This window comes from Pteropus alecto, unplaced genomic scaffold, assembly GCF_000325575.1.
Source record: "Pteropus alecto unplaced genomic scaffold, ASM32557v1 scaffold5, whole genome shotgun sequence".
Taxonomy (NCBI): domain Eukaryota; kingdom Metazoa; phylum Chordata; class Mammalia; order Chiroptera; family Pteropodidae; genus Pteropus; species Pteropus alecto.
In genome coordinates, this window is record NW_006441953.1 from 19,258,905 (window position 1) to 19,279,068 (window position 20,164).

Here is a 20,164-nt window from a genome sequence, read left to right on the forward strand (position 1 = left end):
CACACATACTTTTTAAAAAATGATAATAAGTGCCATGTGGGTGGGGACTGTATCTGTTTTGTTCACTGTACTTGATATTTAATAAAGTACTTGATGTGTGTGGTAGGAATTCATGAACAAGTACAAATTAAAGAATGAATGAAGTCTAAGTATTAGTTTGTGTTGCCTTCTTATTTTGTTGGTTAGTGTGTCATCATGATTTTAATCATAATCCTTTCAAATCCTGGTTAAAATTTAGTTTTCGAAGTAATTGATTATTAATGGAGAAATTTGCATCCCAACCAAGAGTGAGATTTTTGTCTTTGATTGATTTTATCAAAATTCACATTCATCTTTTGGAATGACTCAAAGTTGAAATAATATACCTTTGTCAAACCAAAGACTGTTCTCTCTGAGGTCCTATTTGATAGCTGTGGATACCCTTTAAACAAATATCTCATTGCACCCATGTTTTGTCACTCATCTGAAAAGCCTGTGCCCAACAGAAGGGAATCTATTATGAGTTTTTATTCCATCAGTGGTGAAGGATTTGCTGGCTTATCCCCACCAGCTTGACTAGTCTTCGTTGGACCAGTGACTTGCACTTGCAAGGCCAGCATTATAATTGGACAAGGTAGGGTTTGAGCATGTCCTTACTGAGTGGGCTGACCGGAGCCTGATGAAACCCATAGCTGTGACCTGGGTTAACACTGGGTTTTGTCTGAGCCATAGGGCACCAAGTCATATCACCTTGAAAATTAGCTTACTGTTTCAGCCAAAATGAAATAAAAGAAAATAATTTGTCTATGATTATTTTTCTGGTCTTGATAGTAGAAACTCATCCTGCTTGATTAAAAAATGTACATATCAAGATCCAGAACCTTACATTTTAATAAATCAAAATTACATTTTATTGTTTTTCTGTATCGAGTGCTTCTAACATCAGAGAGATGTATGAACAAGTTTATTTTTTTAAAGGTTTACCATAAAAAAGAGACTTATAAATCCTTTAACCCAGTTCTCACATTGATCCTCTAAGAAAAGTTGAATATCACCATTGTTTGTAGATCACTAGATCACCACAAAGATAATTCTTTTATAAATACAGATGGTGCTCTTATGGAAATTACATGACAGTAAGTAGATGCCAATAGAAAAAAAATGATATGTTGATTAGCTAATAAAATGGTGTTCAGTAGAATTATGATCCTTTGTCTAATTTATGGCTTATTTGAACTTACGATGCCCTGTTTTCATTTTGGCTTTTAAGAAGTGTTCCTTTAAAAACTTTTAAAATGTAAAATAATATGAATTTGATTGTCTTGAGCATAAAATGCTAATCATCGATTAGCAGTGAATCACAGCTATAAAGCTTCCACCTCTTCACCCCCTTCTCATTCCGAGACATTCTTATAAATTGATGAAGCCGAATCAATTGCCAGCAGGCTGGAAATATAGCACTAGACTGACAGTTATAAAAAAATGAGTCAATGAATAAGTTATTGGCAAATTATTGATATAAAAATCAATACTCAGAGTTTTGGCATGCAAAGGGAAAGTGGAGCGAGGAAAGGCAACTATTTACCAAGTGCCTAGTGTGTGTCAGATCATAGAAACACTTTGATTTGGGGCTCCTGTTGGTGCTTTATTCTTTGATTCTCTCTGAGCTGTATTGAACCAAAATAACCACTTCCCCTCCCTTTCTTCATATCGGTTAAAAAAAGTGGAGAGGAATTTTATCATGGTGTCAGGACATGGAAGGCATTTGAGTGTTAGCATTGCGTTTTCCATTTTCACGACTCTGTTTGTTGGTGGGTGGAATGTTGAGAAACAACCTTTTCCAAATGGCACGTGAATAATCCTGTAATCAGTGTAATGTATTCTGTTATGGGAGTAATCAAGTCATTCAGCTTTGAAGTAAGACCCAATTTTTCAAAAGTGGCTGATGAATGCAGTCTCAGGTATTTAGAGGCGGCTGATGTACCTGGGCTATTTGGGTCTTCTGGTTGAACAGGAAAAAAGTACTTGAGGAAACTGAAGTGGACCATTCTAAAAATATCTAAGTTTCAGATATATTTTCCTAGCAGGCATAGTGCGCAATTTGAGATTTTAAAATTAAACATGTCTGTGTGCTTTTGAATTTCGTGTTGCCGAAAGCTTCGTTGGTTGGAAGTGAGGCACGAGGAGACGGAGACTTGTGCTGAGTCTAGCTGTTCTTTCCCTTGCTCTTTGCAGGGTGGGGTCCTTCTGTCCTTCAAGGCTTTAGCTTAAATGCACCTTCTTCAGAGATGTCTGCCCTGGGCACATTTTCCCTGCCCTGGGAAAATGCCACAATCTCCCTCGATACCTCTTTCCTTTTTGATTTTTTCTCATGACTCTGACAACCAAAAGAAATTCTTATTTACTTGCTTATGTCCCCTCTTCCAGGAGAATGTATGCTCCTTGAGAACAGGGACTTGGTCTGTCTACAAAACCCCAAACAGTTTCAGACGCTTTGAGGCACTGATGAAAGAGGGATTGGAAGAATGAGTGCTTGATTCTAAACTCAAAGGGTCCCCCTCTATGTACATCATTTGCAATGCTAAAGGATTCTATGGGAGCCTGCCACGAACCTGCCATTCTCTGAGCCACACCGCCACCAACTATCCCCTCAGCGTCACACCTAAGGGTGACAGCTCACTCACCTAGTGGGTTTTGTCCCAGGTAGGAGGGACAAAATTGCTAATTGGACAGCCTGGGGCGGGGAGTGGGGGGGTGGGGAGAGGGGGGTGTTCCAGCTAGGCCACCAGCCTGCAGCAGTCAATCAAAATGCTTGGAATATCCCTGCTGGTTAAGCTTCATGATACTTAAGACGTCTATTTCCAAACTAACCCCGACATCTGTGGTTGTGTTCTGTACTTGATTTACAGGGCTCTAGCAGCCCAAATCACATTAAAGCCAGAGCTCTCAAACGAAGCTTTTTGTATTGACTTGGGTTAACTTAATCTCTTGGCTCGTGTCCCCTCCCCCCACCTTAGGCTCTCAACCACTCTCTGGCTACCCCCTCTCTTGCTTTCACTGTTTCTTGCTTATTCTTTCTTTCTTCCCTTTCTCCCACCCTTCCTTCTCTCTTCTTTCTCACGATCAAATTCTAAGCATATGAGGAACTACCTTGTCCCTAGCTTCCTCCTCACCTACCCCTTCCACTTCGGATTTATCTAGTGTTTGAATATTAAGTAAGATATCTTCATGAAAAGCCCCATATATAAAAATCTTCATGTACAGGTAGGTAATTTTTGGATTAATCATCGGTGTATCAACATCTCCCTGTAGAATTTCTTTTTCGTTTCTTTTTGTTCTTCCGGCATTGATTTTCTATTTATGAAAGTAAGGCACGCTCGCTGTGAAGCATTTGGATAATAAAGAAAACCCAGAGTGACTTTACGCGCAGGCTTCCCCAGCGTAGCCAGAAGAGGATTTGGCTTTCAAGAGAATAATTAACGAAACTCATTTTAAGAGCTCATTTATTGCAGAAAATAGGGGAATTACCTGTCCAGGGGAATGAGAAGTGTTCAGATGTTGCCGACACTTCCCCCAAATGCACTGTGATCCCAGAATAATGACTTCTTTTATAGGAACAAGAGGAGACATTGCCATGGCACTGGGGGTAGGAGACACTGTTAGTAAGCTTCCTTGGTTTGCAGAAAATATGCCCCAGTCAGCCTTTTCAAAGAAAGCCATCAGACCGCGCTCGTCAGGGCCAAATAGGGTATACATTCCTTATCTTTTGATTCATTTGTTCTTAGAGCAAATCCACATTTCCCAAAGTCTATTTCATTGAACAACTGTCACATATGATTTTCCATGCCAAAGGGTTCCACGGCCAAGTAAGTTGGGGAACAGTCAGCCATCGCTCATGTTTCTTGGAGATGTGTGATGCACATCGGCACGTAGGAAGACACGGGGTAAACAAAGAGGCCTGGGTTACTTCATCTGTTGCTTCTAAACCGTATTTGACTGTGGACTTTTTTTTTTTTTTAAGTAACATCTAATTATATTCCCTAGAACTATATTTGGCCACAAAAACAAAACAAACAAGCAAAAGCAGTTGTTGTATACAGTTGACCCTCGAATAACATGGGTTTAAACTGTGCGGGTCCACTGACATGCAGATTTTTTCCAGTAAGTACACTCGGGCCTTTGCATCTGCTGGTTTCACAGGGCAGAGTCAACCCAAAAGACTGAAAACAGTATTTTTACATTTCCGGTCTCGGTTTCCCAGCCTCGGATGGAAAAGACTGTTTTTGATCCATGATTGGTTAAATCCGAAGGTGCGAGGGGGTGACTGCTATCATTGCGTTAAAACTCATACCTGGATTTTCAGCAAGGGGATGGGTGTCAGCGCCTGTAACTCCCCGCCTTGTTCAAGGGTCAAGTGTACTTACTCTGGGCCATGTCTTTTGTTTGGGGCTTTTGCATTTCCGGTGTTTTTTTTCCCTGGATGAGAAGATGAGTGGGGCAGGGGCTCAGCCATCAATTCCCTGGTGCCAGGCACTGTGCTGGGCACTTTCCTAGCATTACTGCCTTTGAACCCCACTGCACCCTGTGATCCTAGATTTGTAGATTTGTAGATTTGGATTCTGAAACTCAGAGGTGATGGAACTTGCTTATGGCTACTCAGAGGGGTAAGTGTGGAGCTGCGTGAGGATCGTGGGTGCCGATCTGATCTCATTCCAGGGCTCTTGGTGCTTTCAACGCTCATGCCCGTCAGCACAGCAGACACAGACCCCACTGCATCTGTTCAACTTTTGGGGTCTCGTAGAAGCATTCATCGGTCACTCTTTCGAAGAAATTGCTGTTAGGGGTACAACTTCATACACAGACCTCTCGGTGAAGATTGCATTCCCTATAGGTGAAAATCAAGCATGTGCTATGTATATATCCATAGCTATTCGTCCGACCATCCATTCATCCATCCCTATACATATATCTGTATCTACTCTGGCTTCTCCAGAATCCATTCCAGGACCTGAAACTTAATAGGAGCTTGACGACAAATATTTATTGGCATCAAATGGGGAGTTAATACTATATGAAGTATTAATACTATATGAGTTCATGCCTTATTATACTCGCCAGCCCCCTCTGCTTTGTTTTTCCCCATAGCATTGATCACCACTGGACATATATTTACTTGTTTGTTTGTTTTGCATTTACTTGCTTATTTGCTTACAAGGTGTCTCCCCACATTTGGATGTGAACTTCTTGGGGGGGAAAGTTCTTCTGCTCACTACTGTGAACCTAGAGTAGATGCTCAGTGAATACCCAGCGAAAGAATAAATGGTCGAATACAAGTGTTTATCATTACTTTTACTTTCCCCAAATGCTTCAAATTGCTTTCTTTATTCCTCTGCTTCTCTCTCAGGAATAGTTAAAATCTACTTAGGGCTGTAAATAAAGGAAGTCTACAATCTTTGTTATTCTAGTGTCGCAAATATTGGAGGGCTCTGGGTTAATGGGCATGGGGCTGTTTGCAAAGCAGAAACAGCTATGAGGTCTAGTGTACAGGAAGGTGTATAGTCACAGGGACATTATGCAAAGTCACCGCTTTTTTCTTTCTACTATAGCCCATCACTTTCACAGCACAAATCTCTTCAGCAGAAATCCCAAGTTTTTTTTTTTTTTTTAAATCCAGATAGCAGCTCTGCTTCCCATACACTAAACCTACACCCTGCCGGGCTTCTTAACCTGGGATGGAAAAGCATTTCAATATAATTAATCTCCTTTGCAATCCTTTAAAAACCATTCTTCTTAGAAGGAGGTCCATAGATTTCCTCAGACAGCCAAAGGGATCTGGAAAAGATAAGGCCCCCTGAGCAGCCCTGACCAGGTAGAATATTTTACTTGGTGCTTAGAGAAGGCAAAGGGTTGAAAAACGGTCTTCCTTAATCTTTGAAGTTAAAAAAATTCTATGTGTTTGTTCAGCATTTGCCCATGCCTTCCCCGCCACCTGTGTGTGGGTACCATCAGAATCTCAATCTCTCTCTCTCTCCTTCTCTCCTTCCCCCCTCCCTCCCTCCCTCCCTTCCTCCTTTTCTCCCTCCCTCTCTCTCTCTCTCTCTCCCCCCTCTCCCTCTCCCCTCCTTTATGATGGATGCACTTCTGATATCCGGTGGTTTAGGAAGGCAGGTGAGGCACTGCTCCCAGGGCAGAGTGGCCCATGGCCACCTTCACTTTTGCAGAGCCATCAGAAATGAGCACAGGACTGGTGCAGAATGCAGAGAGCGGCTGAAAGGCATTCTGCCAAAACATTTTCCTACGCGAATGGTAGAGATTGAAGCCTGCCCAGCCCTGATTGGATTACCACAGCCCCAGAAGCACTTTAATCTCCACTGCCGCTGCTTAGGGTGGGGAGGGTGCCAGGGGAGATGCGACGATTGAGATGTGTGTGCTGTGGAGCATCTTGGAGGCTTGAGTCTCTCTGCTTTGGGGCTGGTCTGGGAACATGAAGCTGCTTGCCACAGAGATAAAGTCAGGGATTCTTAAGTATAGGTCTGTCGATAACTTCCCTTTAGTGTGGATTCTGGTGTATAAAATCTTTGTCAAAACGAGCTTTTAGCACACACAGCTCGGCGGTGGCAAGTTATGTATCAGTGGCTGATTGTATTCAGGAAATAAACCACAGGTTTAAATAGAGATGTGCTTTCATCATAGGTATGTATTGAAGATAGGTGTAAAGGGAGAAACAAAGCTAGATTGTTAAGAAGAAATGAACACTTTGATAGCCAGAAATAGCAACGTAGAAGGAGAAAGGAATGGAATGGAGCATGAATGAAATAGAATAACCAGAAAAATATCATTGGAATGAGTGGTGTTTATCCAATCACATACTTGTACCTAATAATAAAGTAGATGAAAAAATTTAAAAGCCCTACCTTGGAACAAATCATTTCCTTAGGCCACACAGAATAAAGGCATCATAACAGACTGTGGTTAATTATATCCTAAGTAAAAAAATGGAGAAAAACCAGGTTTTCTGCCCGCTTGGGGCCCACAGTCCCAATATGAGTGAAGGTGTCCTCTGATCAGAGGTGAGCGTCTTTCTTGGTTGTGAAAGAGTCCAGATGAGCCAGGAGAGGGGCTGGGAGGGGCGCTGAAGACCGAGAGGCACGGGCTGGTGTGGGGAGGTCTGGGCTGTAAAGGTTGAGCCACTTACACATTGGCCGAGGGAGGAGGGGAGTCAGGGCAGGGATTCGGGAACATGGCCCCAGGGAGGTACAGACAGCTTTGCCGGGCATTGGCATTTCAGATGGGTCTAGGAAAAGCAAGGCAGGAATAGCAACAAGAGAAACATGCTCTACATTCTCTGCGACTCTGAGACTTCCTCAGTAGGGTGAAAAATGGTGGTTGGATTGGGGGAGGGGGTTGATTTTGGAGGGATATTTACGAAAACAGGTCAGGAAAACTGACAAGGAGGCAAGCATAGAGCTCGTACCTGTCTTTCTATGTTCGAGGGATGTATGAACCTGAGTGTACGCAACTGAGTGGTAAAAGTTATTGGGGAAGCGTCAAGGTGGAAATTCATAGCTATTATATTTGTGGCCTCTAGCTACAGGAGCTAACGGGTGAAGATAGTCTAGAGACCCAAAATGGGAAAAAATGACATTTTAACATTTTTGTCAAGTAGACAATTCAAAAATAAACTTGAATTCAATATGTACCATTAATGCTAGAGGTTGTGTTATAACGATGCAAAAATGCCTTCTTTTCGATAGCAGTTTAAAAAAAAGTATGGTAGAGGGCTAGGAGTCATATATGGGAGAGGCCTATGTGACTGTGACAGCAGCCCCACAAGGCTATTGAAAACATACCACGAGTCTGCCCTCCAGAATTAACACTATAACCTATGTCAGGGGCTCACTCTTATCCTAATATCTGCTTTTGGATTCTGTCCAGTCCCATTAGCGATTCCCATGTTGATTGTTCCGTTACTTGTGAATGTTCATGGCTTCTAAATCTCTTTGGATGTTCGGATGCTTAGGGAAAAGAATTCTGACTGGCAAAGGTGCGAATTTTATTAACGTACAGGTAAACAGGAAAGCTGTTTAGAGACTCCAGGGAAGTGTCTGTGATGCAAGATGCCAGAGACAGTTGATGCAGCATCCTTCTTTGCATGTCTGTCATACACTGGTGGTGTGATAGTAGAGGGAACAAGTTATCTACGGTGTTGGTCCAAAATCGGCACGCTTGTAGATATGGTTAGATAGTCAAACCCTTCCCTCTGGGACTGTACTTGGTTAGTACGAAATGACCTGGCTACCTCTGAGATAAGCTTAGACTTAGAAAGTGCTACTAAATCAGAAGTTGTAAATATATGAGTATAATTTGGCTTATCACCTGTACGTTGATCTCCATAGTTTCTGAACCAGAAGAAACCTTGGAAATACGCTTTTTAAGCTTCCATATTTGGAAACAAAAGCTCTGGAGGATGGAGAGAACAGGGCCCCAGAGCAGCTCGCAGTAGAGCTGGACACAGAGTGAGGTTAGGTGACTCTTCGCCCAGTGCTCCAGCATTCAAAAGAAGGGAAATGGTAAAAACCGGTGTTTATTATATTTTCAGAAACATGGTACTGAGTATTTGTGGAGATCCCCCCCCGCGCCACCACTTTGGGTGGAAACGTATATAACGATCTGGTATTGAATTTCATGTATTAGGCATCATTAGAGCATCCCAGTGAGAATGAAAGGAGATGCAAGAGGAGGGCCGAACGCCCAGGGCTGCGCTGCGATTCATTTGTGCAGCCGATATTTATGGAGTGCCTTGACTCTGGGATTTAGTAGTGACCAAAAAAGTTCCTGCTCTGATGGAGCTTATGTCCTGCTTGGGGGAGGTGTAGGAAAACAAGAGATGGACCCTGTAGTGTTAGGTTGCGGTGAGTCTGATGAAGAAAGAGGAAGAGCTGTAAGAGACAGAGCGTGATGAGCTGTTTTAGATTGGTGCTCAGGGGAGACCTCACAGAGGAGGTAGATGAGCAGAGACCATGGAAATATCTTCGGTAAGATTGTCCCAAGCAAAGGGAATGGTGGGAAGGACAAAGGCCCGAGGTGGGAATGTGCTTGGTGTTTGAGGACGAGCCAAGAGGTCAGTGTGGCTGCAGAGGTGAAGTCAGTGGGAGATCATGACCCTCAAATCATGGGTTTTGGGAAGTTTCTGGACCAGATATTTTTTAAGGAGACCCATCTTTCAGCATCTCTGTAATCCTGAATAGTATGGCTCATAAACACAGCCCAAACTCATCTTTTTCGAGGATATTTTGGAAAGGAGCATTCCTTCTGGGTTGGTGTCTGGGACTCACCAAGAATCCAGAAACCATCAGATCCTTCTGGAGACTTTTAGATTAAAATGGTTGTCACAGTACCCAAATCATCAAACCATAGGATGACAAATTTCATGATGCTAGGACGTGTCATGCACGTTTTTGCATCCTCCAAAAAGCCACGTGGAGTGCAAAACGTACACGTAGTAAGAATATTGTTTGGTCAATACATAAATCAATGGCCTGAGAGTGGTAGAAAGGATGGGGTGTCCTAGAAAGGTTTGTTAAAAATACACCCTTCTAAAAATGTCGTTCGCGAGATTACTTCTGAAGCATTCTGACTTCCTTGGAATAATTTTTAAAGGCAAGTCCATATGCTGACATGTGAACATAAGTATATAACAAACTGAACAGTAGTAACATTATTTTCAGGCCAAATTTGAGTTGGATGGCTGTACTTGTCAATCTAATTTTTCCTTCGTGTTTAAACTGGATGTGGGAAGTATTTCCAACCTTTTATTTGGCATTGAAGAATTACTGGTGTCTGGGCTCATTCAAACAAGGGATTACATTTAGCACTGTCTTACTCTGGATAAAATGCATTTATTTAATATGTTGAGACTGTGGTAGAAATTACGTGGGAAATATCAGTCCCCGAGGAAAAGATGGGTGGTTAAATTGCACTGTGATGGGAAAGATGAAAGTTTCAATTGTCCTCCCGTTACTAAATTCTCTCACTATAATGGACCAATAACTTATTCGCCTGTTGCATTTCAATATCCCCATCTGCAAAGTGGGGGTAACACAAACTTACCCTCTGCCTTTCAGGTGTTTTGCGAAAATCAGTGAACTAATATTGGTAGAATTGGAGCCCCATGGATGAAGGGTACTTTGTAAGTATAACGTTATTGTCATGTTATGTTTTGTTACTCCAAAGTGCAAATATCAGATGTCTGTTCTTGCTGTATTAGGAAATCAATAACACCAAGTTTCACAGCCAAATATCAGTGATCTGACTTCCTTTGAGGAATTTAATATTTCTGAACTCTCTAATGTTTTATCGGAATGTTGGGTGTAGAAAAGCCTGACCCCCTGCCTCCGCTCCCACTAAATATTCAGGTGATATTTACTAGATAATTTAGAAGAATACATGTCTGCATATTGTGTAAAAATGTTGATATGAACCCTGGATGTCGAATGCAAGGTATCTTCTCTTCCCCCACCTTTCTTTTTGATTTGCATTTAACTCTGTGTTTTGAGCAGTCAGTTTGTGTTTTAAAGAAATGGTTGGTTTCGGGGAGAGTCTGAATGTTTCACTGAGGTCAGCAATGTTTTGTTAATGATGAAACTAAATGAGACATCCCTTAGACACGTTGCTAAGCATTGTGTTTCCAGACTTTGAGTGGTGGAGATGGCCAACTAGAAGGGTGAGCTAAGTGCAGATCACCCTCCCTGACTGTGTTACAGCCCAGGTGGCTTAGGAGTAGCCTTCTGTCTATGGACTGGCTGAGGACTGCAAGCCACAAAGCCAGAGACTGGGCAGAAACTGTACAATCCCAAAGCAACTGCTGAATGGTACATATTTTTATTTTGCTAGGTCCACCAATGCCCTGACATTGTGTGGACAACTGTAGACTGGCTGACAACATGCCCAGTACTTAACACATGGTATTTTTTTAAGGGATAGTTGTCACCCTTTAAAAAACTCCTATACAGAAAAATGTAAAAAGTGTTGTGAATGCCCATTTTAGTGAGTCACCCTGAGATTCATGGGACTGTGGGATCTTATGTATGGAAGGTCCTATGTGTGTCATCCAGTCCTACTTCTTGGCCAATTGAGGGGTTCATCTGATGGGTGCCCACAATCCTCTTGAGGCAGATCTGCTACCTCAAGAGGCAACTTTTTAGTTATAGCATTGTTTCTTGAGTTGAACCCCAAATCCAACCTGCATGTATAGTCCACCCTTGGATCCTAATTTTATTATCCATACCTACGAAGAACAAGCTTTCCTCCTCTGAAGTGATGCCCTTTCAAGTATTTGGAGGCACCGATTGGATCCCCATTAGAGTGGTCCCTTTGTTAGCTTCAGTTCCTTCCACGACTGGAGCTTATATGCCATGACTTCCAAACTCTTTACCCCTCTGGAAAGGTTCTCATTTGTCTATATCTTTCCTAACAAGCAGCACTGAGACTCCACCTTCTCCAGGCCCCATTCTGCATCTCAGAGTCAAGAGAGCTAATCAAATGTATGGAAGAGAATGACCTCGAAGAAATCATCTGGAGTCACGTGTGCCCATGGGTTGGTTTGAGCAATGAGACAGCAAAGCCCACATCCCTCTGCGAGGTGCAGATGATTGACAGGGAGAAAGTTGTTTTGGTTAATAATACAATCTGCTTGCCTCCTGGAGACACAGCAGTAGCCTACTAATTCGTTGGAAGTGAATTAAGGTTGTTTACCGATGTTTTAAAGTAACTGTCAGAGTGAAAAAAAGAAGTTCGTACTGGATGAGACCACTCACCTACTTTGGAGTTGCTGTTTATTTTAAGCTGAGTGCATAAATAATATATTGAGATACGAAGGGTGATTTCAAGCATTAGAACACGAAGCCTCCTGTTTACTAACTGTCATTGGGCTGAAGAGAATTTAAACAGCACTGAACCTTTTTGTCTGTGAATGCAAGGCATGAAATTAACTTTCATTTCATAGTTAGCAGAAATCATGATTAAGGCAGTCTTGTTGATGTGTCTTCTGCTGATCTGGGTCTCTTTTGCTATGCAAAACAGGCCTTGGCAACAAAATGCTCCTCTGTGTCTCAGTTGAAACATGACTCCCTCCGCCTCACACTCTACCCCATCCCCCCAAAAGGCAAGGATCCTTCTGGGTCATTGAGCTAGTTTTTTCCTGATAAAAAGAGAAAGAGTGGAAGAATGCTAGGCTAGGTTCCAAGGGCCCTAGTCCTGATCCCAGAAGCCTCTCTGAATCTCTCCTTCTTCACCTTTCAAATGGGGGTAATAGTATCCGCTTCCGGTACTTCGCAGGAAAAGGGTGAGATCCTAATGAGGTCCTTGTTGTGAAATGGCTTTGAAAGGTTTCAGGTGTCATATCTGGACAGGACAAGGCTGTGTTCTAAGTGATTTACAGTTACTAACTCATGTGGTCTGCCTGACAACCCTAGGGGATGGGTACTATTATTGTCCCAATTTTGTCACTACAAAAACAGAAGCACGAGGAAGCAAAGGGACTTGCCCCATCATCCCACAGATAACAAGGCAAATTGAGATTCAAGCACCAGGCAGTTGGGGTCCAGAGTTTGTATTCTTAACTATTACTTTTTTTGGGTGAAGGGGCCAGGTTTTCTTACATATGGTTGTGCCTCTTAGTCATGCTGAAGAAAACGAAGCATCATTTCTAATAGCCTGGAGTGATTTTAACTTGAGGAAATGCAGGTATGACTTCTTTACGAGTGATTATCAGCAAGGAGGATCCAAAGGGATAGGGATGTAGCTGACTATATGGGTTAATTATGTTTTATGTGTAAACAGCCTGGCGATTCTTCGATGAAAAGCACTAAGCGAACGAGAACTATTACTCGTAATGCTTTCAGAAACAAGAAATTTGGTTCACTTTTTGTTCCTGTAAACTTGAAAGGGTGATAGCCTATTTTGGAGCATAGGGAGAGTGTTAGAGAATGAATAGAAAATGTATGGCATGTTTAATTTGGCATGATTACATTTCATATTTGCCAAGGCAACTGTGGCAAATAGTAGTGCATAATAATAGCATAGCACACCTATTTTAGATGTTTTGATGAAATGCTCTGGGTTTTACAGTCTGATACATGAATCCTTTGGGATAAGTCCTTATTATGCAAATGAACAAGAATGCATTTGTGTTCGAATCATTGGAAATATGTAATTCACATAACTGCTTTTTTATTTATATTTACACTATGTTTATTTGAATTTCAAAAGAGGAAAGAGCCAAAAGTGATTAATGAAAACAAAAATGATGAGAATTTACAGACACTTCCCCTTGAAGTATGCTCAGTCTGTAGCGGGGTCATATTTAAAAGTTGGAGTGGCAAGACCGGGCAACTGATTTGCTTTGGATTTCTGAATGAAGCAGTTCCAAAATAGGATCATTTCCATAATCCCAGAAAAATGGATGGACTCATGAGAAGTAATCAGCTGAGGGGAAGAATAAAGTCTCCAGTTCCAAATGGCCGATGTCTCTGCAATTGCTGCTGTGCCCTAGTACTTGTTAATATAATAAGATAATTGCATGATTAAATACACTGTGGAATTTCGATAATTGGGAACTTGGTTTTCTCATCACAATATGCAACTTGCTGATGCTGAAAAGCATCGCGGCCTTTTGCAGAGGCCGGGCTCATTCTGTCACTTCACGTCCTCTGCAGCCTTCTGCGGCTCTTCTGGCGGTTCTGAGACATGTCCCTTTTGGGTTATTTTTAGTTGGTTATATTTAGACAAGGTGAAATTAAGCAGGAAGTCCCCCAAAGTCTGACTTGTCTGCCGAGGCCAGGAGAGTTGAGGATCGTTTTGCTAACAGTGTCCCCGGTGCCCTCTAGATCTTTCTAGGTAATAATGGGTGAAAAGCAAGCTGAAGATGAGTGCTGTTTGGAGCTGGGCAGTGCCTGTTTGGGTCATAGTTCTGAGATAGCTTAGTGGAGTCGCTCAGTGGCCAGGCTCTAGAGCTGGGCTCCTAGGTTCAAACCCTGGCGTGGCCTCTTACACGCTGTGCAACCCTGGGAAATAAACTCCATCTCCCCTGTTTGCTTGTGTGTGAGAGGAGAATCTCAGTGTTGGTGCAAGGCTTAATTGAGTTAACATGTGGAAGGAGCTCAGAAAATACCAGGCAGCTTATAAAAACCTGGTAAATGTTAGCTAGTATTATTTGGCAATCCGAGAGGAAGTTTCATATTCATCTGAATGTGGCAAATCTTTTAGGAAGAACAAATAAGTAGATTTATGGTTTCAGCTTTTCAGGAGATATTTATTGAACACTTTATCTATCACCATCCTGGGTGTCAGAAAACAAAGATGAATAATACCTCTTCCCTGCCCTGGGAATTGAATTGGGAAAATAGACATGTCAATAGATGATGATGATGGTGATAGTGATGATGATGATGATGATGATGATGATGATGATGATGATAAAAACAATAGCATTAAAACAGTGTCTGGCAGATAGTAAGATATTTTAGAAGGGACTGATCTGTCGTCATAGTGCCCCCAGCACCTAACACACAGATGAGTAAATGAATGACAGGAATTTGGTCTAGAAATATTTTGTCTGAGAGTCAAAATGGTTTATGAGCACAGAGTAGGTTCCTAGCTGAATAGTCATTTAGCATAATGCTGGGACTTGGTATATGTTTGGAGAGTAAATGAGTGAATGAATGATTGGATAAAATTGATTTTAAGCTTCTTTTCTTTAGAATTGCTACAGTCAGTTTGAGAAAGCAAGAGAATTTGTTCATGTTGAATGTTGGGGGACAGGGAGGTGAGGCAAGTGAGGTGCTGAAGGTGCGAAATTTAAGGAGGCACTCCCTCTCAGGGTCCTACAGGTGCCTCCTTAAATTTCGTACCTTAGACATCTCACTTTTATCACTCTGGTCCAGGCCCAGTTGAATATGCTGGTCTCACACGTGTGACTACTGTATTTGAACATACATTCAGATGCTTCTTTCAAATTTTATTTCAAAAAATTTCAAAGCTACAGAAAAGTTGGAAGACTAGTACAAGAAATACTGCGTACATGTTTTACCTAGCTTTAAAAATTGTCGATAAGTGGCCACAGTGACTGCGTTCCTCTCTATAGATGTGGCTTTGAACTTCGTCCTAATGTACCAGTAAAATCATGTATCCTCCATACAGCATCCTACCGCTGGAGCACATAATGTTAAATTCACTTTCTGAATTCTGCGTCTCAAAATTATAAATTTTGGAAGAGAAAGCCAATAAGAACATTAAGAGAACTTTGCTTAAATACTTCTTTTCAAATGTAAAAACTGCTGCTGGAAACTTATTTGTAGACTATTAATATACTAACGTATTTAGAACACAGCCAACATAAGATGCCTAAAATTATGAAGGTTAGGAAGTTTTTCTGGGTTTTCTGACATTCTCTTTCACAGAGAAGAGATTTTTTTGAAAAGACAAATTCCCTTGACCATTATTTTTCTGAGAGCTTTTCAAAAGTAGTTGGTTGTCCAATTACTAATAAATGAGATCATCATTCTCCGTGTTAAGAATATGCACGGTGAGGGGTGATTTTGCAAATATAATGTTGGGACTATTTATATGTTTGATGATTTATAAATAGCCCTAATATTATAGTTTCAAACAAAAAGAAATACATACTTGGCTTTGGACTACACTGATAAACTTTCATGAAAAAAAAGCTTGTCTGATAATCTTGAATGTTTATAAAAAATAAGGTATCTGTCACCGTGGCCAGATCTGCCAGAAGGTTGTGTTATTTCAGTGGTTTTGAAAATGCTCTCTGTAGAAGCCTAGGAAATCTGAGGAGGGGCCTCAGATCCACCATAAGCGTCGGTGACAGGCCAGAGGAAAGGACGTGAGACCAGCATTGGAAATCTAGCCCCCTGGTTTCCATTTCTGGTCTATCAGAATATCTCTGATATTATGTGCTTTATATTGGCATCTGCCTAACAATCAATTTTCAGGAAAGAATTTTAAAGCGAAAAGGAAAGGGTTTGGAAACCAGAGCATTGATGTCTAAAAGAAGAAGTAGGAAAAATTCATGCAGCAATGTTTGTTGGCAGTGAGAAATGATAGCTGTCAACTTGCAGGGTGGGAGAGGTCAGAAACATCAGGAAGAGGAGATGCGAGAACTAAACGGTCTGCGTCTGGGAGTAGTCAGCAGGGACAAATGCCCATGCAGAGTCTGCAGTGGAGTGACTCCTGGTCCTTAACCCAGAGATTCTGATTCAGTAGATCCTGGGAGGGGCTCAGGAGTCTGATTTTTTTAACAGTCACCCATATCACACCACGAAAAATTACCCTAAAGTCACATCGATGTCATAGAGAACAAACATGACAGTATTGTATGTCAATAAAGACGAAGAGTTATAAAGAAAAAATTAAATTCAGTCCTGTGTAATTCAACCCTTTTTTTCAAATGCAGGGACATTTTAGAATGATTTTTCTTCCAAAATGCTTAAAGTAGAAAACTTTATCCTGAATAATAGAGGGGAAAAGACAGAGAAATATTTATGTTATAGAGTTTACTAAGTCCAACGGAATAGGAAAGAAAGCTCACGTCTGGCTGAATGCTGTGATCGGTTCTTCAAAAGAGAGCTTCATGGTGGAGCCTCATGGTTTGATGGGACCTGTCTAGGAGTCACAGGGAACTGGGTTTAAATCCGACTCCCCTACTTACTAGTTGTAGGACCTCAGGAAAATCACCTAATCTTTTTAGGCTTGGGTCTTCTTCATAGGCTGAAAGTTAAATGAGGTGACGTGCTCAAAGGGCATATAGGGCCTGCAAAGTCATAGATGCTTAATAAATGGTTGTAATTACTATTATGTCTGTTTAACGAGCATCCAAAAATGGGTATGCTTTCAAGAGGGCAGGAATGAGTGTGTTGTCTGTTGGTTTTGTTTTTGATTTTTGGATGAGGTGTGTGTGTAGGGGCACTGTGGAATATCCCCAAGAAGAGGAACGGGATCAGCTGATTTCGAGGTAAGAGATTATATATGTTTTTATGCCTTCAGGGTTCCCAATGTTGCTCATGTAGAAGGTTCTAGATGGCACAGATATTTTTACAAATATTAAAAAATTTAATCCTGGTAGTGACCCTATGAAGTAGGTATTATTATTTAACAGACCATGAAGCTGAGGCACAGAGAGGTTAAGTAACTTGCTCAAGATTGCAGAGCTGGTGGTGGCAGAGCCGGGGTTTGAATGCATTTCTAGCCACTATACTATGCTATTTTAATAATAATGATTTGTGTTAATGCATCTTAGGAAAAAGTAAGTAGCACAGTAAAAATCATGGTTTTGTAGATGTTATTGCCCAGAACAATAGTAAAACTTTAAAAAGTAACTTGATTTAAATGAGTCGTATAAAACGAATAATAGCGGGAATGACATCTAATATGACAAAAATCTTGTATGTGGTCCCCAGACGGTTTTAGCATGGGAAATTCTGGGGCAAGGACAGATTAAAGCTACACCAGGAGACCCGTTGCCTCCAAATCATCGTTGTGTAAAACAGCAATAAAACCTTCAAGTTCTGGGGAAGAATCAAGTGATTTACCCCAGGGTGAGAAGCCAGGGGAAGGAAGGCCTTGCAGCGTGCCACGTTTACTCCCATTTCTGGCACTTCGACTGGGAGAGGTAAAGCATTGTCTGTGGCCCGGAAAGGCGGAGGGAGAGGCAGGACTGAGATCTGGGCCGCTTTGCAGGTTCTTAGTTTCTTTTCCTGCTCCTCTTCCTCCATCCCCTCTCCTTCCCCATCTGCCTTCTTCTCTTTTCTCTTCTTCCACCTCTTCCCCTTCTCCTTCTCTTTATGGTGGGCAACAACAGATTTTCAAGAGGCCAGGCCCCAAGAATGCAAATGCCTAATGCAATTCAGTCGGAAAAAGAGTTTACTACTGCATATGGCGTTTTAATTCACCTTTGGTTTTCCAGGATGGCACTTGTGTCTGCCCCTTTGGATGTTTAGATAATCCTAAACCAATCCATAAAATAAAAAAGCTCAGGCTTTTATATTTGTGGCAGATTTACCCTCTTAACAACTGTTTGAGGCGAATAGGAAAATGAGTTTGCATTCCTTGGGCAAATGAGCACAGGAATTAGTCTCTAAGTAGCAGGAAACCAGGGTGTAACCACCTACCCTTGGGCAAGGAATGTTTGGATAATTCTACAGTCTCCCAAAGCAGGGAGTGGGATGCCTGGGAGTGGGGGCTGCAGATCTTTAATGTTCTGGTGGTGCTGGGTCTCGTATCTAGAGTCTCCGTATTCAGGTCTGTGCCTTTCCTCTTTCTTGCCCTGAGGACCAGCATCATACTCCATTCTTCTTACCTCTCTATTCCCACCATTTAGTGCCGGGCATATGGTATGCATTTGATGCCTTGGCATATAGTATGCATTTAATATATAAACTTGCCCATTGGTTAAGGGGTGATATCAATAATTTAGTATTTCTTGTTTCAGATTGTCTTTTAACAAGTATTTATTGAGCACTTACTATGTGATAGGCATTATGCTATTTAATTCTCACAACAGCCCTCTTCATCTGTCCATGATAGGGAATCCGAGGCTCAGGGAGGCTAAATGATTTAACGGAGACCACGCACTTTTGGCTCTGCATGACTCAAGTCCAGATATCCTGATTTTCAAGCTCAGTTTTCTATTTTCTTTATGCTGCTCTCCCGGGCCTTGCAAACAGTGAGTGGGTTCCCTCAGCCCCATGAAATGGAATTTCCTCACAACCGATTCACCAGGATCTCAATCAACCCACACGTAGAAGGAAAGCTTCTCCCTCTCTGACTGTAAATAAAGAATCTGCTTCATGGCTTGAGACCCTGAATGTCATCAAATGCCACTGCCCATGGTGAGTCCCGGCACAGGAGCCACTGTCAGAGTTTCCAGCAGGGGCTGCCTGTGAGAGCAGCACAGGATCAGGCTTGTACATTTGCTCCAAACACTGCTTTACAGATGAAAATAGTTGTTGCAGTGACTAGAAAATTGAATTGGTTAAATCGTCTGGTTTTAGATTGTTTTTGGAGAGTGAGTAACTCTATGATTTTTACTTGTCACAAGCTAAACAGAAAAAAAAAAGTAAGAGTGAAACTTTGTAGCTATTTTTCTTCCCTGTGTGTTCATAGTAGTTATTTATATCTGGAAAGTTTCTGTAGGGATTTAGTTCAGGGTATAGACTTGGCAGGGTGGCTTCTGCACTCCGCGGTGACATTTGACAGACTGCAGGCAAAGCAGGATGGATTTCTAATACCTAGATGGATGGATTTGAGGGCGAAGTGTTGAGATTGTACTGTATTATGAAATGGATTTATTGATCTGAATCTAAAAGTGGCCCCTTGCCTGTCAATATCAGATCTGTATCAATAGGTTTGATAAATTAGGGTTCCCGACCCTTTGCTTTGTTTGCTTTATAAATTCCACTTGGCAATAACAATAAAGGACTCCAGGTGGTGTATTGCAAATGGCTTATTGCACTTGTCATGTGCTACTGACCTTAGGGCCCAGTTTTGCAATACCGCATATGTTAGAACCACCCAGAAGTGCACTGCTGTGCCTGACTTCCTCCCCCGAATTAGACATTCCCCCGCAATGTTGCACTTCAATATCAGCCTTATGCATTAACCTTGAACCGCTGTGCCCATGATGTAGGTAGCATCTTCATTTTCCAGATGAAGAAATTAAGACACTGTGAGGTTAAATGAGCTGCCCAAGGCCACACGGTAAATCTCTAATACGGCTGGGATCCAGGCAGAGGTGTCATGGTTCCTGGGTGAGGGTAGGACACTTTCTTTCTCTGTGGTTACAAAGTAAAAGGATCTGGGTTCGCAAAAAGCTTGTCTAAGATTATATACTTTATCCCCAGATGTGGTCAGGCTGCTATCTTACCTCTGAGTCTTTTGGGGAAGAAATCAATGTACCTGTGTGAGAGGCAGAGGGTTCAGAATATGGTTTGTTTGGTCTCTGTAGCCACAGACCAAGACTGTGGACTTTCTATATCCTGTTGGATGCTGACCCTCAGGGGATGGTTCTTATCATGCCACAGGTCTCTTTTGGAGGTAGTTATATGCCCAGCCAGATGATAGATGATACGGGGGACAAACGGAAGACACAGTTCTTACCATTAAAGTGCTT

At 41.8% G+C, this 20,164-nt stretch overlaps 1 protein-coding gene across 2 annotated transcripts in view; it reads left to right on the top strand.

The window, feature by feature from the left end:
- Nucleotides 1-20,164, top strand: part of PPARGC1A (PPARG coactivator 1 alpha) — a 598,261-nt gene that overhangs the window by 159,254 nt on the left and 418,843 nt on the right. The window contains exon 2 of one of the 2 annotated variants that reach the window (XM_006918959.3): nucleotides 10,104-10,168. The exons of the other annotated variant lie outside the window; for it this stretch is intronic. Within the exon in view, the coding sequence (XP_006919021.1) occupies nucleotides 10,151-10,168 (18 nt within the window). The 5' untranslated portion in view covers nucleotides 10,104-10,150. The remainder of the gene's footprint in view (nucleotides 1-10,103; nucleotides 10,169-20,164) is intronic. 2 annotated transcript variants of the gene reach the window in all.